Consider the following 23943-nt stretch of genomic DNA (forward strand, 5'->3'; position numbering starts at 1 on the left):
GTTCAAAACCCTTTGCAATGCATTAACTCACACATCTGGGGTACACTGTGGTGCTACCCACCATTGCATGTTTGCAATCACTTTCCAGGTCAGTTACTCTGCCGCTAGAAAGCACGCAGATCCCTGACACTTGAGGTCACAAACTGGAATGATCGAGACATCAGACGTGTTAACTAAAGCTACATGGTTTTATAAGCTTCATTAACAAGAGGGAAAAGTAAACTATTCCCACTGTCCAAGTAACGAATGTATCCAAGGATACAAGACTGTACATTACAGAAGACTGTACATTGTTAGCCTGTTCATGAGGGAAATATGCACGCAACTTTCTGTACAATACATGGCAAAGCAGAAAACATTAAAGTACAGAAGCTTTCTTGCACTTGTACTGCTGTGCAAAATAAAGGAAAGCAAGAAAATTCAGGGAGCTGAGGCCAGCAATGAGCCAGAAGAAGCGGTCAAGGTGGCCTTCGTTCAGGTTGTCAGGAATCCACCCCATCTGCTCCCCCCTCGTCGTAAGATACGACACCAGGGTCAGTATGAACGAGCTAAGATAGCTTCCGAGCGACACGGTGACAAGGGCAAAAGCCGAGCACAGGCTTCTCATGGAGTCTGGAGACTGGTTGTAGAAGAACTCAGCCTGACCGATGGACGTGAACACCTCGCCGACACCGATCAGCAGGTACTGAGGCGCTTGCCAGAGAATGCTCATGGAAACAGGCACCTTCTGATGGACCAGGCCCTCGGATCTTGCGCTCTCCAGGCGCTTGATCTCGACCAATGCTGCGACTGCCACTGCGATGGTGGACACAAAAAGACCGATCCCCATGCGCTGGAGCTCCGAGAAGCCCCTCTCCTTACCAGTCAATCTCCTGGCTATCGGCACGATGAATCTCTCATAAATAGGGACCCAAACGACGATGCTGATTACGTCCAAGGACGACAGGGTGGCTGGCGGGATCTTGAATGATCCCACTTGGTTGTTGAGTGCCATCCCTTGCTCTATGAACATTGATGAATTCTGAGCGCAGACAGTGAAGAACACGATGCCCGTTGCCCAGATTGGAAACATCCTCATTAATATTTTGAGCTCTTCAATCTGTGTGACAGTGCAAAGCCTCCAAGGATTATGAATATCGCCGCATTCACTCCGCAAAATGACTGCAGATTTGTCAAGGAAACTGTAGAGGGCAAATATGCATCGGGTCAGTGGGTATGCGAATCTTATGCTACTTACATCTCGTGTAAGGTTTACCTGTCATGGTTCTGAAAAGGGGTTGCTGTGTCCAGGAAGTCCCAAGACACAAGCTTTGCAAGCACGTGAGTGTTAGATCAATATAGTAGCATACTTTTTTGTTAAATTGTAAACTATTTTATTTAATTCTTAAACTTCAACAAATATGTTTTTATTACTTCCAGAACAGCATTCTGAACTCCACCATCTGAACAGTTTTTGCCACTAATTAATTTGGTAAGGTAATAGCATCTTACACAGCAAATGATTCCTGATGATAACCAAGAAAAGTACCTGAATTCACTGCTGTGCTCCAGCTTGCGGCTCCCCTCGATAGCTGATCTCTTACCATGACACTCATAGAGAAGAGAACTATCAACTGGCAAGTCCACATTTCGCTTGTAAATGGCTGCAACAACTACCTGGCATGCTCTTGTAAGAGGGCTTCCTCCAGGTATCTGAAATCTGTATACCTCTGAGCCTAGAAAAAAGCTTCCGATAGCTAGGGCAATGAAAAAGGTAGGGATTGCAAATCCAATACCATATCCATATTTTTCTTGTACCCAAATAAGAACAGTGCCAGAGATCAATGAACCGATATTTATGGAGAAATAAAACCAATTGAAGAAAGCGCCTTTCTTTGTTCGCTCAACTGAATCGGTATCATCAAATTGGTCTGCACCGAAGGACGAAACACATGGCTTGATACCTCCAGCCCCTAAAGCAATCATGTATAGTCCAACGAAGTATATCAAATACTGGTGTAAGGCTGGTTTTGGACAAAAAGACCCAATACATTGAGGGGGCTGGAGATAAGGAACCAATGCTGAAAGCGTCAATGCTGACATCCCCTTCAATCAAAATGCACATTGAGGAGTCATTAGCACAATATATCAGCAGAAATAAGCACGTACTGGGACATCAGATGCACAACTAAGAAAAGTAAGTTTGCAAATACTCCCTCCGTTCCTAAATATAAGTCTTTCTAGAGATTTCACTATGAACTACATACGGATGTATATAGACGTAGTTTAGAGTGTAGGTTCACTCGTTTGCTCCGTATGTAGTCCACTATTAGAATCCCTAGAAAGACTTATATTTAGGAACGGAGGGAGTATATGTGAAACATGCTAGTTATGTATCATGTTAAAAAATATATCTGAACTCATTATTATGCAGTGTCCATAATCTTTGTTATGAAATAAGTTATATACGCATGTTCAATAAAATAAGCTATATATGGGTGTTCGAGAAAAAGATAAGCTCTACATGTCCACATTCAACCTGTCTATGGCTAACCTTTCATCCATCAAGAATACCAACGAAAATAACACCATGACATGGTTATTTGGCACCAAATAAGTTAGCATGTGCAAAGTACTAAACACTATTACAAAGCCCATTCAACTGAACCAATGAGAAAGAGATTTCTTTTCCCCCAGTAAGAAATTTTGAGGTACATTTGGATGTGGTTAGTCGAAACTTACAAGAAAGTAAATAGTTGAGAAAACAGCAATAGTCCGATACTTTCCCCAGTAAGAATCTGCTAAGGTTGCTCCAATAAGTGGTGTGAGATAACAAGTTCCTTGCCAGGTTGTGAAGTTTCTAGCTGCAGACACATTGCCTTCATGCAGTCTAGTTGAAAGATAAGTGACCAAACTTTTGGAGATCCCATAGTAGGCTAAGCGTTCGCACACTTCAGTTCCTGCCATGTAATAAATAAACAAATGTCATGTGAATTTAACATTACATACAATCATACAAGTACAAAGGCTTTTCTTTCTTGTGTTTAGCGATAAAAGATCATCATGAAACATAGACTCAACTATCGAAAAAAATATCATCAAATATACTCTCTTAAGCTGACAAATGCTTACATAAACTTTAATGAAAATATTTCCAATTCAATGAATTGCAAGATTAAAATTTTGCAAGTCAACTGAGAATATATTTTCTTAAAGATGGTCTCACAGGATCTTATGATTTTGTCCCTAACAAACATGAGGATTACATTGTTCCTTCATGGAGATTTCTTGATGAATTATTACCAAGAATCAATGAGCATGCTCTCCAGTTGCCTGTATTATGCTTTAAAATAGGGTGGCCTCTGAAATCAACTGACCCATCGCCTGTGTATTCATCAAAGTTCTGTGAATAAAGTAAACTTGTTAATGGTTGATCTACAAATTATTTGACAAGTGGAAGCTTTTCATAGCTCAATCCAAGTCAGCAGAAAATGGAAGCATGAAAAAACTGTTGCATGAAACGAAAAGAACACACACATTGGCAGAGATTGTGAGCCTGTGACAGCGTGATAAACGTGAACAATTGCATTTTTCAAAGGATTTGCCTCACTAGCTATTTAAAATTAATAGTTGACCCCACAGATAAAATAAATCGAAGATAGATCAGTACAATTAATTGCAGAAAAGGTGATCCACCATTCTCATAGTGATCAATTATGTAAAGCAAAGCTTCCTAAAACTAGTGCAGCAGAGGATGCCTGATCCTTCTCAGAATCAATATGAGATGATGCCCTTGGCAGGTGTCCACATGATCATCATGCGTTGTTCAGACACATTTACTTATCAAGAAAATATCATCATGTACTATATTTATTGATCCTTATCAAATTCCTGATTACTAATAGTACTACAAGTACAACTAGCACACGCAGAATAAGAAGGAAATTTGTCCTTATTTCCATACGGACAGATTTCTTCCCAGATTAGTCTCACAAGGACAGCATGAACATAAACAAGAAGACTAACGGGATGCCATGTTACCACCTTCCTGGTGAAGTACCTAGGGATCCCAGTGACAGTTAGCAAATTACCCAGCGAGCCTTCTAAGCAGCTGGTGGATCGGATTGCTGGCCGCCTACCATACTGAAAAGCGGGCATGTGATTGGTCCTGGTCAAATCGGTGTTGATGACTATGCACTTTGCTAGCTTATGGTGCTAGGACTCTACAAAAAGGTGGGAAAACGTGTTGACAAGATTCTACATGGGCTTCTCTGCAGACGGCCCTAGTTTCCATGGGACACCACTTGCTGCACTGTTCCTTCTCCCGACCCTGGTGGAACAAGGTGCTCTCATGGATCTGATCGACTGCGTGCCCTCTTTCCATTGGAGACGCATTCATCGGCTTGTGCCACTCGACCATGGGAGGCAATGTTGTGTATCTGAGCAGAAGTGACTAGACTCCAAGCATCAGTACTGGAGGAGCTTAGCGCTTAAGGTTGTGGCACAGGTGGTTGTTGTGACTGGATAGTTGTAACCATGTAAATACTTTTTCCATCTATGAGTGCATTCATGCGCAAAGCTTTTGTGTTGCTCAAACAGAAAAGGGACAAAGATTGTGGGTTCAGAATAAATGTAGATTCAAACATGCAAAAAAGAGCTCTCAGCATGCTTGATGTTATAGGAGCATTTTTTTTCGAAAAGGAGGTTACCCCCCTGTCTCTGCATCCAAAAGATGCATATGGCCCATTTATTAATAAGCAAATAGTTCAACAAAGTCTCCGACTCTCAGAATTCAAAGGGGCTCTCAAAGAGCTAAAAAAAAAACTTTGCATGAACATACGGACAGATTTTTTTTATAGGAGCATGTAAGGCATATATCCTTGAGAAAAAATATGCACTAAGTGGGAAAAAAGACTCTGAGATGCTCAGACCAAAGTGTTATCCATCTAGAAAATTCCAGCCATGGAGCAAATTTTCGACTTGATAAATGTTATGGAGTAAATAAAAAAAGGGCAGCCCCAGTGCATGTAGCTCCCGCTTGCGCAGGGTCTGGGGAAGGGCTTTTCCAAAATGAATGATCAGTTTAGAGTTGAACATTTCACAGGGCTTTTCCTGGTTGTTACTCAAGTACAGATTACTACAGCTACAGTTTAGAATTCTAGTAGTACTAAAAATATGTTTTCCAAGAACACAAATTAGTAGGGAGTCATTACATGTTTCAATGGATTGGAAATGGATCCGATAGTTCAGATATGACAACTGGGTAGAGAGACAGTGTACATCCGATTGTCAATTTATAGTGTTTTTTGTGGATAACACAGTATAGCATCCAAAATTTGACAATCATTTGGATAAAACAGTAATCCGATATTCATTTTTCACCCTAGATGCATATAACTCCAAACTTTACAGTGTTCTAATTTTATTGCGTAGTAATCTGGAATAGTCCATTGATCAATATTTGAGGTTTCTTTCCACGGATAAGTTCATTGAAAAGACAGTAATCCATTTACAATCTTAACCTTCCAGTCAAACACGTTTATCCCATTCCATTCCATCACTTTCAACCAAACAATGAAAGAAGGTACCAGTCAAAATAACGAACCGACCTCACAAGCAAGACAACATCAGCGAAGTTCACACCGAAAAGCAAACATTAATTTTAGGAAAAACAATTCATTCAATTTCGATTTTATGTCATTTATACAAGTCAATAATTCTGCACCCCTCTGAAGAATTGCGTGCTCCAAGCCTCCAATTTACGAGATATTGCATCATAAATTCGATTAAAAAGGGGTATACCGCAATCCTAAAGGGGTAGGCGTCCTCATGTGGGCCTCGCCTGTCAGCCACCACCTCTACAGAATTTCCCCTTCGTTTTTATTTCTTCCCTACGACTTTACATCAAATCAATCAAAGAAGAGCACGTCAATCCACTCGAGCTGCAAATCGAAGTATGTTTCTCTTCTTTCTCTAGCGATTGCGTCCAATTAAAGCAATACAATCGATAAGAACACGCAACCAAAAGAAGAAACTAAAGGGGATTAGAGAAGAGTCCAAACCCTACTCGGGATTCTTGAATACAAACAAGCAGAACCATTCGAAATTTCATGGAGTGGGGATGAGAAGGCGGGGGTACCTCCGGCGGCGTCGCGCGCGCTAGCAGGACCCGTTCCTCCTCCTCTCCCCCCAGCGACGAACCCATGAATGCGGCTTGGGGAGCTCCGAGGGCTGTTCCCCTTCAAAGAAAACTCTGAACGTTCGATGAACGGTGGGTTGACTCCTGGTTATTTGGAGACTAGTGCAACAGCCACCTCTAGTCAATTACTGAAGCCAGAGACAGGGCGAAACAACAAAGCTTATCTCTGCCGCTGCCTCCGGCAGAGTAGTGATTAGTCTTCATTTTTATTGGCGATATTGCATCCATGCCCTCTTAAACTTATGTAATTGCAAAGCATTCTTTTTCTGTAATAGCTTGTTTGGTAACCGTTAGGTAGGGGAATGGAAGTTTGCACGAGGGAGTTTGTATAGGAATTAGGCATGCGAGGTTTAATAATTTTACTCTCATCCTTTGTTTGGTATAAGATGGGAATTAATTAGGATAGAGCACTGCACATGAATTAACAGGGCACCCGTGATTCTCAAACAAACAAAAAAAACAAGGCATCCGTGGAAAGAAATCGATGGGAATTGACTCTCTTAATTTTCATTTCTCTTCCCACTTAAATTCTCATTCCTTCCGATCAATCAGAGAACTTTTAATCTTCGCACCCTTCAAGTTTCATACTCACCTCTAATTCTCACGAACCAAACACACTGTAAGGGTGCAAAACACCAGATATTAAAAAAGAGACTAGAGAGGCAAACATCCTAGTAGATTTTTTTGAAGGAACCACGCGGTTCAAATCATCGCTCCCAGTGGGGATCGAACCGCCTGGCTGAAGCGCAATACAGTGTCTATACCACCACTGGCGGAGCCTCTTGGAGCCCAAAGGGGGCTGTGACCCCCTTTTAAAAGTGCAAAATAAAAATTAACTATGTTTAGTAAGCATTTTGGTACATTCCATTAGTGAATGTTGACTTTAGATAACCAAATCGATTTACCAAGACGATATTATACGTGCAAAGCCAGCTACACAAAGCAGCTTGATTGATTTTCTAGATTGCCTTTTTAAAATGAACACTTCCCCCTTGAAAAAAACTCTCCGCAACTTGCGATAGCGAAAACAGAAAACAAATCAAAAGTCTTACTTTGTCTCTCATTTTTTTCTGGTACAACATCACCTATGTGGCGTTTTGATTTGAACTCATCTTTGTGCCTACATACATGGTGATTTGATTTCTAGATCATCCTCTCAGTTGACAATTTTATTTCTCCCTATTCACAGCTTGGACTATCAACCATCGCCCGACTGCCACGCCAACTATTGCATCTACACACGGAATATCTTGTGCTATTGTGCACCACCGCCAAAGTGACTAGTCAAGGACTACAAATGAGTCGAACTGCCAAAGGAGTGTTGACGTATAAATGCATACCCCACCTTTCTCCATTAGTTAAGATTTTTGGATGAGTTGATTGGATCATGAATTCAATATAGTATCCGAGCCAGAAGGTCTTGAGTAAAAGACCCTGTGTTGGAGTATAATGCCCGGCCCTCTCCCATAGTTCAGATTGATGGGTGAAGGCAAGGAGCAAGATATATTCAATTAACATGTAATCTTGTATGAGTTGTGTAGGAAATATGAGCAATTTACCGAATGATTTTATTAACAGATACACTAGATAAAGCACGACTAGTATAGTAGTGATAAAACAAGTCATGCGATTTGACAAAGAGAAGGTAAACAACAACTTCATATATGAACTGTAACTAAACACATTTGGAGCAGACAGTATAGCAAGTTGCATATATGAAACAGAGTCTAATATATCTAGGGCAAACACTAGAACAAGAAACTGTAGCAGGGCATCTAATAGAAAGAGGAAGAACACGTACGGGATAGCAGCAGCAGCAGCAGAAGTCTGGACTTGGGGTTGGTGTCCTCGCCAGCCATGTCGTCGAGGAAGTTGTCGACGTCGGGGAAGAAGTCGTCGTCGGGGAAGTAGTCATCGGAGTCCGGGGCGTCCGTGACGAAGAAGTCAGTAGTCGCGCGAAGCGCTCCCCAAAAACCTTATCACCCTTCTCCCGTACATGACACAAAAGGTGCAGTTTCGGAGGCCTACTGTCCCGACCTGCGGTGCACGCCGCAAGCCGGGATGGGGAAGAACGTAGCAGCAGCGCAGTGCTCAGGAACTGTGGCGAGAGGAAGAAGGAGTTCTGGTGCATCTCTCTGAGAGGAGCGACCTCACTTTTATAGGCGCAAGAGAAGGAGGCGAGAGGCTGCGCCGGGAGCTGAAGGGAACGCGGGAGACGAAACGAACAGACAACAACCGAAGGGTGCAGCTTCCGTATTCAATATCCACTACAGCAAAAACTTTCTAGCTCCCGAGTGACCTTTTGTATACCCGTAGTGCGTGGCAAAAATTTAGACATCGGTTCATTCCCGCAACTCGCGGTGCGTCGTGACGAGGCGGGCGACGAAGGAGGAGCGCACGTGGATATCCCTCTTGTTCTCATGCTCATACAAGTGGGGAAAGAACCTCCCTAATAAGGAGGTCCAACTCCCACTAAACTAGCAATGTGGGACTAAACTTTAGTGGTATCCCTTGCCTTGCACAAATGGGCTAAGTGGGCCTCTAGGATTTATTTAGGAATTTCTGAAATAGTTATTGGGATGCCCCAATATAGACTAAATTCCAGCAATCCCCCACCAGATCCCAGAGGCACACAGAAATTTACCTTTGATTCCAAAACACTGTTTTATATACCGGTATTGCAGTGGAGACTGTTAAGTTGAACTTCCACCTAGAACTCTATGCTACACTAGTAGGCAACTTGAACAGTGGACTGGGCCTTGAACTGCAAGTTTTCTGTGAATCTAGCTTCACACAAAGCCTTGACCGATACTAGGCTACTGTGGGTCTTTCCCGCGGGCGGAGCTTATGCGTCATACTCCGTGACATTTCATGAGTTTACTAGAGAGAACCCTACTCTCATATATTGTGATGTTTGACAATCAGACTCATATAGGTGTGCTCTTCAAAAGATGTTCTGCAGGACAACATCTCTACTTAAATGAGCCACTTAGAACACATTAAGATATACATCAACCTGCCATGCAGATTTAGGAGAGTATTGCATCTTCATGGAGTGGTATTGTTAACAGTAAGGATACTCGCCTCTCAGTTGACCAACAGCTTGTCTTCCACATCTAATTCACGGGATCTCCGATCACATAGACTAGGTTACCACTGTGAACAACTCATATTGTGGGTCTCATACCCATCTCCCTTGATGCATTATCTATCACATTACATGATAGACCCTTAGTAAAAAGATCTGCCAGATTTTTAGACGTTTGGATATAATCCAATGCAATAACTCCAGAGTTTTTCATTTTCCTGGCATACTTTAACCTTCTCTGAACGTGTCTTGATGACTTCATGTTATCCTTTGAACTACTCACTTTCGTGATCATAGTTTGATTGTCGCAGTTCATAAGGACACCCGGCACAGGTTTCTCAACAACCGGCAAGTCATTCAAGAGCCGACGAAGCCAATCTGATTCGACCGTAGCTGTATCTACTGCTGTGAGTTTTGCTTACATTGTTGACCTCGTTAAGATGGTCTGCTTGCAAGACTTCCAAGAAACAGCGCCACCTCCATGAGTGAATACATAACCGCTCGTGGCCTTTATCTCATCAGCATCTGAGATCTAGTTTGAGTCACTATACCCTTCAAGCACCTTTGGGTGCCCGGTGTAGTGAATTCCATAATTCACAGTGCCTTTCACATAACGCAAAACTCTCTCTAGAGCTTTCGAATGCACATCTCCTGGTTTTGAGACAAACCGACTCAGTTTGCTAACAACAAAAGAGATGTCAGGTCTTGTAGCACTAGCTAAGTACATAAGCGAGCCAATAATCTGAGAATATTTCAATTGATCTCTAGCAATTTTTCGATTCTTTTGAAGTAACACACATGCATCATATGGTGTTGGAGAGGGATTGCAGTCACTATAGCCAAAGCGACTCAAGATCTTTTCCACATAGTGAGATTGAAGCAATGTAATCCCACCATCATCGTCTCTCAATAATTTGATGTTCAGAATGACATCAGCCACTCCTAAATCCTTCATCTCAAAACAGCGAGATAGGAAATCCTTGACCTCCTTAATAACATTAAGATTTGTTCCGAAAATCAGTATGTCATCAACATACAGGTAAAGGATAACTCCCTCGCCCCCACCATGACGATAATACACACATTTGTCAGCTTCATTTACAACAAAGCCTGCAGCTATTAAAGTTCTTTCAAACTTCTCATGCCACTGTTTAGGTGCTTGCTTGAGTCCATACAAAGACTTCAGCAACTTGCACAATTTTCCTTCCTGACCATCTAGTACAAACCCATCTGGTTGTTCCATATAAATTTCCTCGTCCAACTCTCCATTTAGGAAAGCAGTCTTAACATCCATTTGATGAACGAGAAGACCATGTGAGGCAGCTAGTGAAAGCAGAACTCGAATAGTGGTCAGTCGAGCCACAGGTGAGTAAGTATCAAACAAGTCTTCACCTTCCTTTTGGGTATAAACCTTAGCCACGAGCCGAGCCTTGTACTTTTCAATAGTACCATCAGGCCTAAGCTTCTTCTTGAATACCCATTTGCATCCTATAGGTTTGCACACATATGGACGATCAGTTATCTCCCAAGTTTCATTTGCCAAGATGGAATCCATCTCGCTACGAACCGCTTCCTTCCAGTAGTCAGCATCTTCAGATGCATAGGCCTTTGAAATAGAACTGGGAGTGTCATCCATGAGATACACAAGAAAATCATCACCAAAGGACTTTGCAGTCCTCTGTCTCTTGCTCCTAGTAGGAACTTCATTGTTCTGCTCCACAGGACTTTCAAAGTCTTCCATCGAAATGGCAGGTTCGGTAATTGTAACTGGTTCCTGATTCAATGAACTAGTCATCTCTTGATTAGATGAGGTAGCCATATCCTTCATGGGAAAGTGATACGTCTCCGTCGTATCTATAATTTTTGATTGTTCCATGCCAATATTCTACAACTTTCATATACTTTTGGCAACTTTTTATACTATTTTTGGGACTAACATATTGATCCAGTGCCTAGTGCCAGTTCCTGTTTGTTGCATTTTTTTTGTTTCGCAGAATATCCATATCAAACGGAGTTCAAACGGGATAAAAACTGACAGAGATTTTTTTGGAATATATATGATTTTTGGGAAGAAAAATCCACGTGAGACGGTGCCCGAGGTGGCCACGAGGCAGGGGGCGCGCCCCTGACCCTCGTGGGCCACCCGTAAGGCGGTTGATGCCCTTCTTTCGCCGCAAGAAAGCTAATATCCGGATAGAGATCATGTTAAAATTTCAGCCCAATCGAAGTTATGGATCTCCGGGAATATAAGAAACGGTGAAAGGGAAGAATCAGAGAACACAGAAACAGAGAGAGACAGAGAGACAGATCCAATCTCGGAGGGGCTCTCACCCCTCCCGTGCCATGGAGGCCATGGACCAGAGGGGAAACCCTTCTCCCATCTAGGGAGGAGGTCAAGGAAGAAGAAGAAGGAGGGGGCTCTCCCCCTCGCTTCCGGTGGCACCGGAGTGCCACCGGGGCCCATCGTCATCACCGCGATCTACACCAACACCTCTGCCATGTTCACCAACATCTCCATCACCTTCCCCCCTCTATCTACAGCGGTCCACTCCCCCGCAACCCGCTGTACCCTCTACTTGAACATGGTGCTTTATGCTTCATATTATTATCCAATGATGTGTTGCCATCCTATGATGTCTAAGTAGATTTTCGTTGTCCTATCGGTGGTTGATGAATTGCTATGATTGATTTAATTTGCTTGTGGTTATGTTGCTATCCTTTGGTGCCCATCATATGATTGCGCGCGTGGATCACACCCTAGGGTTAGTTGTATGTTGATAGGAGTATGCATTGGAGGGCAAGAGTGACAGAAGCTTCAACCTAGCATAGAAATTGATGCATACGGGATTGAAGGGGGACCAATATATCTTAATGCTATGGTTGGGTTTTACCTTAATGAACATTAGTAGTTGCGGATGCTTGCTAATAGTTCCAATCATAAGTGCATAGAAATCCAAGTCAGGGATGACATGCTAGCAGTGGCCTCTCCCACATAATATTTGCTATCGGTCTAGTAAAGTAGTCAATTGCTTAGGGGCAATTTTGCAACTCCTACCACCACTTTTCCACACTCGCTATATTTACTTTATTGTTTCTTTATCTAAACATCCCCTACTTTTTATTTACATAATCTTTATTATCTTGCAAACCTATCCAACAACACCTACAAAGTACTTCTAGTTTCATACTTGTTCTAGGTAAAGCGAACATCAAGCGTGCGTAGAGTTGTATCGGTGGTCGATAGAACTTGAGGGAATATTTGTTCTACCGTTAGGTCCTCGTTGGGTTTGACACTCTTACTTATCGAAAACTGTTGTGATCCCCTATACTTGTGGGTTATCAAGACCTTTTTCTGGCGCCGTTGCCGGGGAGCAATAGCGTGGGGTGAATATTCTCGTGTGTGCTTGTTTGCTTTATCACTAAGTAATTTTTATTTGTTGTTCGTACTTGTTCTTTATCTTTAGTTATGGATATGGAACATGAAATACCAAAAAATTTAGGTGTACTTGCTATTCATGGAGATGGGGAACCTCCTAAAACCCTCGATGTTGGTTATGTGAAAAATATTATGTACTACTTTAATAATCCTGAGAAAACCCCATTCAATTATGTAATGGGAGTAACGTTGGATCAACGTGAATACTTTAGGGATTACCGCTTGACACAAAAGGGAAACTATTATGGGATCAAATTCATATATTGAAGTGGTATGCTCGGCAAGTATGCTTGAGTTATGATTATACTTGTTGCTCTAGGATGAAGGCTCCACACCTTCCCTTTTTATGCAAATTTAATGATAATAAAACCTTAGCTTCTTATGCTAATGGTATATATGATTACTATGATGTGGAACAAATAGAAGGATTTGTTTCTTTTATGGGTGCTTATGAAATTGAATCTATGTTTAAAGAGTTTGAAGATTTTGATGATGCTGTTTATAGACCTGAAAATTTAGCTATCCTGAAATATTGTTATGAGAATTATGAATACAATTACAAAATTAATGCGCTTATTAAGAAAGTCTCCGCTGTCCAAGAAGAGACTAATATTTTGCAGGAATCTATGGAAGAAGAAATTGATGAAACTGTGAGCTCATTGGATGAAAGAGATGATGAGGAGAGCGAAGAACAAAAGGAGGAAGAGCGGATTAGCTACCCGTGCCCACCTTCTAATGAGAGTAACTCTTCAACTCATACATTGTTTAATTTCCCTTCGTTCTTATCGAAGGATGAATGCTATGATAATTGCTATGATCCCGTCGATTCTTTTGAAATATCCCTTTTTGATGATGCTTGCTATGCTTGTGGCCAAGATGCCAATATGAATTATGCTTATGGAGATGAACTTGCTATAGTTCCTTATGTTAAACATGAAATTGTTGCTATTGCACCCACGCATGATAGTCCTATTATCTTTTTGAATTCTCCCGACTACACTATATCGGAGAAGTTTGCACTTATTAAGGATTATATTGATGGGTTGCTTTTTACCGTTGCACATGATGATTTTGATGAATATAATATGCATGTGCTTGCTGCTCCTACTTGCAATTATTATGAGAGAGGAACTATATCTCCACCTCTCTATGTTTCCAATATGGAAAAATTGCAAGAAACTGTTTATACTATGCATTGGCCTTTACTTTGTGTGCATGAATTGTTCTTTTATGACATGCCGATGCATATGGAGAGAGTTAGGCTTCGTCATTACATGATACTAGATTGTTGATGGTGCGCGTTGCTGCGCCCGTCTATTTGACTCTTAGTTGTTAGGGGTATAAAGTATTTTTTTTACATTTGTTTGCAATGCTTTGATGTATCATGCTTTTTGTGTGCTTGTTCTTGCCTCCCCCACTTTGTAGAGAAAGAATATGTAAGTGATGAGGGAAATCTGGTCCAATTAATCTTAAAATTCAGTTTTTAATATTCTTAGGTCTAATTGACTTGTTGTTTATTTCTTCATGCTTGTGCTTTCCTCCTCCATTTTGTAGAATAATGGAACTGAAGAGAGAAATCCGGTCCGGTTGATCTTCAGAAAATAGTGCATTGAGGTTCTTAGGTCCAATCGAGTTGTTGGTCCAAGTTGTTGCATCAAGTGTAGAAGATTTGAATTGGGTCTTATTGGTGGATACATGTTCTGTGATTGATCGTGTCCTCCTCTTGGCTCCTAAAGAGCTCTCCCAGAAAGGCTTATGTCAAGACATTTACAAATAAAATATCGAGGAAAGATATTAGAAATATATGAGAAAATAAAAATAAATATAGGTGGTACAAATATTTCAGATTTTTTAGAACATTTATTATCTAAAGAAATCAATGCATTATGGCCTGTAATAAAATTCTACAAGGGATTACACCTAGGCATATCATTGGGCCATGCCTCTGTCGTCGACCACCAATCCGGTCCGGTTGTTCTTCAGCGGTACCTCACTCCGTGAAAGACACCGACACCCATGATAAATTATAGAGAAAGATAAAATATACTGAAATAAATTATTTAATGCATGTTTCCTTTGCATTTTGAATAAGAGATTCTCCAATCGGTAGTAAGTAGTAAACCACGGCAGAAAGATACTAAGCAGGCACTCTATTGACTGGCAGTACTATTTTACTTTCTTACAATTGTGTGTGTCTGTCTGCAGCTCGCTTTGATTTATAGCCACCACTGGGTTATGAACATAGGAGCAAGAGCTATCCTTCATTAAGCAGTAACCTAAAACATGAATATGGAGGAAACACAAGAATTATAAATCAAAGTGGAAACGCCATTGTGAGGATTAATTCAACCAAAGAAGTTGGGTCCAAAGCTATGTGTTTTGCATAGCACACTACATGACAGATCACATAATTGTCGAATCTAAGTCTTCATCGTACACTGCTTTACAATAAGAATCGTGTATGTATATACCTATGATCAATGATATCAGACTAATCTCCAGATAGAAGTAATACCAAACATGATTATTCAATTGCAAATTTGTAATCAATATTTTTGTATATTTCAAACCATAAAACCTGATCTCTTTATCTTGAACCATTTGTTAGTTGACAGAAATCATAATTCACATTTATACTGAGGGTTGTACGCAAATGTTTATGTTGTTAGTTGGTTTATTAACTCTCCTTGGCATCAGCTCTCTTGTATCAGATGAGGTCTGAATCAACCATTGTATGAATCAACAGAAAACTGGCATGAGGACATCTTATAAGCTAAAATAAAGATTATAAACTTGCTTGCTTATTTGAGACGAACATAGTAACCTTGCAGGCCAAATAGCAGATGAGAGAAACACCGCAACATTGCCATGCCCGTCTACTTTTCCGGTTGGATCATAGGAATTTCTATAAATGTGCAGTATGAAACATGGAAGTTTAATAGAATACAGGTTTGGAATTTAAGGATACCAACAAAATTAAGCTTCTGGATTAGCACTCAAAATCGTTACTTCTTGGGATGATCATACAACGAAACATATAGTAGTGAAAATTTGTCTATTGTAGCTGTAAGATAAGTCACCAAAACCAAAGGTCATGTATACGCTCTGAGGCCTTAAAGTTCAGTACTGCGATAGTAGGTTTGTGCAAATATGTATGACACCAAAAGAGGTCATGGCTGCATGTAGCCATCTTAGCATAACAATATAGGCAAGACTATAACTTATGTGTTGCTTTCAAATTGGACGAAGTCAAAAAAAACATGACAACAATATTTTTGCAATTTCCAAGATAAAGTCAAAGAAAGAGCCAAACTAACCTTCACAGCAAGCATCACCTCCAGATCAACTTCTATCATGGTTGCCTCGGAGACTTTGGCTCCTCCGGTGCAGGACTCATAATATTTCTCTTCATGGCCAAGAGACATGCATCAATTCTTTTCACTTCAATCTTCCTGCATATGTCCATCGGTAAAAATTCAATTAATGACACAAAATATCAACAGTAACATCATATATTGTAGATAAGAAGAGAAGAGCATGAGAGAAGTGGGAGAGCATAATTGTTGATCAGAAATGGCATACCCGCAAACTTGTGAGATTTTTGGGGACATGATATTTTTGCATTGCACACACAATGTAGATTATGTCAATTAGGAAATTCCTTAGTTCCTAAATGCCTAAAAGTTATAAGCAAATCAGGGCATCATGCATGCAAGACGATGATGTAGAAATGGGTGCTTCAAGGAGTGTGAACTTGCCATAGTATAATATGTACTTTTCCTCCTTTAGTAAAAAAATCTTTAGAGCGTTAGTAAAAGGTGATAAAAAATAATGTCATGAGGACCATGCTGGTCGATCAGGTTGATATTTGAGTTTACAATTAAATTATCATCCATTGGAACCAGCTAGCAGCTAGCACTTGTTATGACAAACCAAAATGCATCGTTGGTGTTATTTCATATAAGTGTACTACTAATGTTAGTTGTTTGTGTGGAGAGCTAATGATATTGGCAACCAATACATGTTTGCAGAATGTAATCACAAAACTACATATAAAACCCCCATCATAAAACAAGAGAATTCAGAATGAATGTAAGAAATGTTCACCGAGTCAGGTGTATACCTTAATATAATCCTTGAAATTATCCATCGATGTCTCAATTGGTTCTACAAGCAATAAAAAATCCAAATGCCCAACAGACATGTAATCAAATATATAATAATGGAAACAAATAAATTACTTGTAGATGCTTAAGTCACATTACATGGGCATAGGAAGTTGAGAAGTAATCACACTCGGTGGTGCTCGAACCACCTAAATAGAATCATACCTTTGGCCACAAGAGCTTCCCTGATAATATTCCTTGTTGTATATGCAAGTAGCTGCATATCCAAGCTATGTGAATCTGGTTGATATACAAGAAAACAAACCCATTGGAAAGCTCTGCCCACATCAAGGAATAGAGGGAGGGGATAAATTATAAATGCCACGCATTGGTTTCTCACATGTTTTGCCTGCAGCTCAGTGCCTAAAACACCAAACAGAGGTACAAATAGATCAGGGAAGAATGGGGTTGAATGGGGTATCTAGGACCGCAAGACGAACCGTACAGAGGACCTTCATGCTCGCCATGTACTCCTCCATGGCTGTCAGCCCGAGCAGTGGATCATGTCAGACTGTAGACAACGGCGGTGGAGAGTCTTCAACGAGTTATGAATTGGTGGAGCAAGGAAGGCAAGCTGAGGCAGTGGTGCGTGCGCTCCAAGGATGGTGCCGCGAGGGGTAGCGGCCGCAGAGAACGGCGGCGACCCAGATCTCGCTCCTCCGGTCAGTCCCACCACGTGCATCGACTTCCATGCCTCGACCCGGCACCTCCGGTCCAATCGTGCACCTCGCATCAGAAGGATTGGATGGACGCCGCTCCTCTGTATCTCCCTGCCGCATCACCTGCTACCTCCTTCCCGCCTCGATACGTCTAGCCACTCATCATCGCTAACCCTAGCCGCCACACGCAGGAGTGGCTTGCGGGAGGGGGACCAACAATGATGGGGAAGAGAAGATGTCGCACATCTTCTGTGCTTTCCCGATGGGCCGTGCTTGCCCCAACCGCTGCAAAAAGGCCTGCCTGGCCCAATCAACCAGAGATGGCCAATTTTTCCACCGGAGTAGCCTCCCTCGGACAGCTAGCCCATGCCATTAATTACATTTTAGACAAGTCATCAGACGGCTAAAAACGACCAGAAAATGAGATCTGACGGCTAAAAACCCTGATGGCCTGAGAGGGCTAGGAGGGTGCTCAGTTTTAATATATCTAAATATGTTACCTTGTGCTCACCACTAAATTACAAATCATTGTTAATTAAAATTGGCTTTGATATACCTTGGGATCCGGGTGGATCCATTACTTGAGCACTATATCCCTAGCTTAATGGCTCTAAAGAAAGCGCTGCCATGGAGACAACTCGGAAGTTTTAGAGAGTCATTTATTTCTATCAAGTGCTTTTATATAGTTTAAAAACAATAAAAATAAAGAGGGGAACCCAAAACTTTTTCAAAAAGGAAAGCGAAAGTGATAAAGACAAGCATTGTTGAAGTGGGAGCTAGCCTTGAACTTTGTTCATGCTCACGGAAACTTTGTGAATCTTGATTACAGAAACTTTTCAATAAAAATAATTATCCCCTTGTACAATTCCATTGTATTATAAAAATAATGTGCCAAGGTTTGCCTTTAGGATGTTTACATTTGCTTGATGGTTTGTACGGTGCAGGACAGAAACTTTGGCTGTAGTGCGTGATTTTACATTTTTTTTGCTGGAACATCAAATGGTTCTGATTCTTTTTGCACTGTCTTCCTATACAAATTGTTTATTTTTCCTAATTTTGGTAGAATTTTTCAAGTATAAAAAGTATGGTGAATGTTCATATTATTACAGACTGTTCTGTTTTAGACAGATTCTGTTTTTGACGCATAGTTTGCTTGTTTTGATGAAACTATCGATTCATATCAGTGGATTAAGCCATGCAAAAGTTATATTACAGTGGACACAATGCAAAAACAAAATATGAATTGGTTTGCAACAGTACTTAGAGTAGTGATTTTCTTCATTATACTAACAGATCTTACCGAGTTTTCTGTTGAAGTTTTGTGTGGATGAAGTGTTCGATGATCGAGAAGATCTTGATGTGAGAAGAAGGAAGAGAGGCAAGAGCTCAAGCTTGGGGATTCCCAAGGCATCCCAAGTAAATATTCAAGGAGACTCAAGCGTCTAAGCTTGGGGATGCCCCGGAAGGCATCCCCTCTTTCTTCAACAAGTATCGATATATTTTCGGATTCGTTTCGTTCATGTGATATGTGCAATCTTGGAGCGTCTTTTGCCTTTAGTTTTCATTTTTATTTTATGCACCATGCTGGTATGAGATAATCCTTGGTTGATTTATAGAATGCTCTTTGCACTTCACTTATATCTTTTGAGTATGGTTTTATAGAATGCTTCATGTGCTTCACTTATATCATTTGAAGTTTGGATTGCCTGTTTCTCTTTACTTAAACAACTACCATTTGTAGAATGCTCTTTTGCTTCACTTAGATTTGTTAGAGCATGGGCATATCTTTTGCAGAAAGAATTAAACTCTCTTGCTTCACTTATATCTATTTAGAGAGATGACAGGAACTGGTCATTCACATGGTTAGTCATAAAATCCTACATAAAACTTGTAGATCACTAAATATGATATGTTTGACTCCTTGCAATAGTTTTGCGATATAAAGATGGTGATATTAGAGTCATGCTAGTGGGTGGTTGTGAATTGTAGAAATACTTGTGTTGAGGCTTGTGATTCCCGTAGCATGCACGTATGGTGAACCGTTATGTGATGAAGTCGGAGCATGATTTATTTATTGATTGTCTTCCTTATGAGTGGCGGTCGGGGACGAGCGATGGTCTTTTCCTACCAATCTATCCCCCTAGGAGCATGCGCGTAGTACTTTGTTTCGATGACTAATAGATTTTTGCAATAAGTATGTGAGTTCTTTATGACTAATGTTGAGTCCATGGATTATACGCACTCGCACCCTTCCACCATTGCTAGCCTCTCTAGTATCGTGCAACTTTCGCCGGTACCTTAAACCCACCATATATATTTCTCAAAGACATCCACCATACCTACCTATCATGGCATTTCCATAGCCATTCTGAGATATATTGCCATGCAACTTCCATCATCATCATATACATGACTTGAGCATTCATTGTCATATTGCTTTGCATGATCGTAAGATAGCTAGCATGATGTTTTCATGGCTTGTCCATTTTTTTGTCATTGCTACGCTAGACCATTGCACATCCCAGTACACCACCGGAGGCATTCATATAGAGTCATATCTTTGTTCTAGATATCGAGTTGTAATATTGAGTTGTAAGTAAATAAAAGTGTGATGATCATCATTACTAGAGCATTGCCCTAGTGAGGAAAGGATGATGGAGACTATGATTCCCCCATAAGTCGGGATGAGACTCCGGACTTTACAAAAAAATAAAAGAGTCCAAAGAAGCCCAAATAAAAAAAAGAGGCCAAAGAAGCCCACCAAAAAATATATAAAAATAATAATAATAAAACAAAAAAATGAGAGAAAAAGAGAGAAGGGGCAGTGCTACTATCCTTTTTCCACACTTGTGCTTCAAAGTAGCACCATGTTCTTCATATAGAGAGTCTCTTGAGTTATCACTTTCATATACTAGTGGGAATTTTCATTATAGAACTTGGCTTGTATATTCCGATGATGGGCTTCCTCAAATGCCCGAGGTCTTCATGAGCAAGCAAGTTGGATGCACACCCACTTAGTTTTCAGTCTGGGCTTTCATACACTTATAGCTCTAGTGCATCCATTGCATGGCAATCCCTACTCACTCACATTGATATCTATTGATGGGCATCTCCATAGCCCGTTGATACGCCTAGTTGATGTGGGACTATCTTCTCCTTTTTGTCTTCTCCACCATCATATTCTATTCCACCTATAGTGCTATGTCCATGGCTCACGCTCATGTATTGCGTGAAAGTTGAAAAAGTTTGAGAACGTTAAAAGTATGAAACAGTTGCTTGGCTTGTCATCGGGGTTATGCATGATGTGAATATTTTGTGTGGTGAAGATGGAGCATAGCCAGACTATATGATTTTGTAGGGATAACTTTCTTTGGCCATGTAATTTTGAAAATACATGATTGCTTTATTAGTAGGCTTGAAGTATTATTGTTTTTATGTCAAATGATAGACTATTGCTTTGAATCACTCGTATCTTAATATTCATGCCATGATTAGATATGTGATCAAGATTATGCTAGGTAGCATTCCACATCAAAAATTATCTTTTTATCATTTACCTACTCGAGGACGAGCATGAATTAAGCTTGGGGATGCTGATACGTCTCCGTCATATCTATAATTTTTGATTGTTCCATGCCAATATTCTACAACTTTCATATACTTTTGGCAACTTTTTATACTATTTTTGGGACTAACATATTGATCCAGTGCCCAGTGCTAGTTCCTGTTTGTTGCATGTTTTTTGTTTCGCAGAATATCCATATCAAACGGAGTCCAAATGGGATAAAAACTGACAGAGATTTTTTTGGAATATATATGAGTTTTGGGAAGAAAAATCCACGCGAGACGATGCCCGAGGTGGCCACGAGGCAGGGGCGCGCCTGCCCCCCTGGGCGCGCCCCTGACCCTCGTGGGCCACCCGTAAGGCGGTTGATGCCCTTCTTTCGCCGCAAGAAAGCTAATATCCGGATAGAGATCGTGTTAAAATTTCAGCCCAATCGGAGTTACGGATCTCCGGGAATATAAGAAACGGTGAAAGGGAAGAATCAGAGAACACAGAAACAGAGAGAGATAGAGAGACAGATCCAATCTCGGAGGGGCTCTCGCCCCTCCCGTGCCATGGAGGCCATGGACCAGAGGGGAAACCCTTCTCCCATCTAGGGAGGAGGTCAAGGAAGAAGAAGAAGGAGGGGGCTCTCTCCCCCTCGCTTCCGGTGGCACCGGAGTGCCACCGGGGCCCATCATCATCACCGCGATCTACACCAACACCTCCGCCATCTTCACCAACATCTCCATCACCTTCCCCCCTCTATCTACAGCGGTCCACTCTCCCGCAATCCTCTATACGCTCTACTTGAACATGGTGCTTTATACTTCATATTATTATCCAATGATGTGTTGCCATCCTATGATGTCTGAGTAGATTTTCGTTGTCCTATTGGTGGTTGATGAATTGCTATGATTGATTTAATTTGCTTATGGTTATGTTGCTATCCTTTGGTGCCCATCATATGATTGCGCACGTGGATCACACCCTAGGGTTAGTTGTATGTTGATAGGACTATGTATTGGAGGGCAAGAGTGACAGAAGCTTCAACCTAGCATAGAAATTGATGCATACGGGATTGAAGGGGGACCAATATATCTTAATGCTATGGTTGGGGTTTACCTTAGTGAACATTAGTAGTTGCGGATGCTTGCTAATAGTTCCAATCATAAGTGCATAGAATTCCAAGTCAGGGATGACATGCTAGCAGTGGCCTCTCCCACATAATACTTGCTATCGGTCTAGTAAAGTAGTCAATTGCTTAGGGGCAATTTCGCAACTCCTACCACCACTTTTCCACACTCGCTATATTTACTTTATTGTTTCTCTATCTAAACAGCCCCTACTTTTTATTTACGTAATCTTTATTATCTTGCAAACCTATCCAACAACACCTACAAAGTACTTCTAGTTTCATACTTGTTCTAGGTAAAGCGAACATCAAGCATGCATAGAGTTGTATTGGTGGTCGATAGAACTTTAGAGAATATTTGTTCTACCTTTAGCTCCTCGTTGGGTTCGACACTCTTACTTATCGAAAACTATTGCGATCCCCTATACTTGTGTGTTATCAAGAGAAAGATATTTTCAAAGAAAGTCGCATCATTCGACTCCATGATCTTACCGACATGCATGCCAAGTACCTCAGATTTTACAACCAAGAATCTATAACCAATCCTATGAAAAGCATATCCCAGGAAAACACAATCCACAGTTTTTGGTCCAAGCTTGCGCTTCTTTGGAATTGGCACATCGACTTTTGCCAAACAACCCCAGGTTCGTAGATAAGAAAGCCTTAACCTTTTCTTCTCCCATCCCTCGAATGGAGTTATCTCTTTGTTCTTTGTGGGAACTCAGTTTAGGACATGACATGCTGTCAATATCGCCTCCCCCCATGCCTTGGAGAGACCCGATGTGTTTAACATGGCGTTAACCAAATCAGTTAGAGTACGGTTTTTTCTTTCGGCCACCCCATTTGACTGAGGTGAGTAGGGAGGCGTCCTCTCATGGATTATACCATGTTCCTCACAAAAAGCATCAAATTCATTGGAAAAATACTCTCCACCATGGTCGGAACTAAGCCTCTTGATTCTTCGATCAAGTTGGTTTTCCACTTCAGCTTTATAGATTTTGAAAAAGTTCAAAGCCTCATCCTTAGATTTCAGAAGATACACACGGCAGTATCTAGTGGAGTCGTCAATTAACATCATGAAATATTTCTTTCCACCTTTTGTCAAAACACCATTCGTTTCACATAGATCTGAATGTATGAGCTCTAGTGGTGCAAGATTTCTCGTTTCCATAGTCGTGTGAGACTTACGAGGTTTCTTAGGTTGCACACAAACTTGAAACTTAGATCCCCTGACAGTGGTGAAACTAGGGATTAAGTTCAACTTCGCTAGTCGCGACATGCAACCAAAGTTAACATGAAAAAGACGTGAATGCCACACATTTGATTCACTATTGTTGCAAACATGATTAACAACTTTATTGCAAATGTATGATAAAGATAAACGAAACAGGCCTCCTGACTCATAACCTTTACCAACAAAGGTTGCATACTTGGATATTACAAATTTATTCGACTCAAAGACAAGCTTATAGCCATCTCTACACAGAAGAGATCCGCTAACAAGATTTTTATTGACGGAGGGGACATAATGCACGTTCTTCAGCTGCACGATCTTCCACGAAGTAAACTTCAGATCGACCGTGCCAACACCATGAATAGAAGCACTTGAACCGTTGCCCATCAGCACGGTTGAAGTCCCTGCGGCCTGATAAGACGAAAACATGGAAATATCACCGCATACATGCACATTAGCACCCGTGTCAATCAACCAATCAGGAGAATGACATACTGAAAGAA

At 41.0% G+C, this 23943-nt stretch overlaps 1 protein-coding gene across 1 annotated transcript; it reads right to left on the reverse strand.

Moving 5' to 3' along the window:
* Positions 1 to 201: 201 nt before the first annotated feature.
* LOC119285050 (protein NRT1/ PTR FAMILY 8.3-like) lies at positions 202 to 6353 on the reverse strand. Its single transcript, XM_037564253.1, has 5 exons — positions 6119 to 6353; positions 3283 to 3382; positions 2722 to 2939; positions 1529 to 2085; positions 202 to 1181 (listed from the first exon to the last, which is right to left on the reverse strand). The coding sequence occupies exons 1-5, from the start codon at positions 6182 to 6184 to the stop codon at positions 359 to 361; spliced, it is 1764 nt and encodes a 587-aa protein (XP_037420150.1). The 5' UTR covers positions 6185 to 6353; the 3' UTR covers positions 202 to 358.
* Between the last annotated feature and the right edge of the window lie 17590 nt (positions 6354 to 23943).

Source organism: Triticum dicoccoides, chromosome 4A (genome assembly GCF_002162155.2).
Source record: "Triticum dicoccoides isolate Atlit2015 ecotype Zavitan chromosome 4A, WEW_v2.0, whole genome shotgun sequence".
Classification (NCBI taxonomy): domain Eukaryota; kingdom Viridiplantae; phylum Streptophyta; class Magnoliopsida; order Poales; family Poaceae; genus Triticum; species Triticum dicoccoides.

Bases quoted from the DNA above. Each gene is read 5' to 3' on its own strand.
- LOC119285050 (XM_037564253.1), bottom strand. From the start codon at position 6,184: ATGGGTTCGTCGCTGGGGGGAGAGGAGGAGGAACGGGTCCTGCTAGCG. The intron at 3,383-6,118 runs GTACCCCCGCCT...CTTTATTCACAG, and splicing joins CGCGCGCGACGCCGCCGGAG to AACTTTGATGAATACACAGG. The intron at 1,182-1,528 runs GTACTTTTCTTG...TGCCCTCTACAG, and splicing joins GAGCACAGCAGTGAATTCAG to TTTCCTTGACAAATCTGCAG.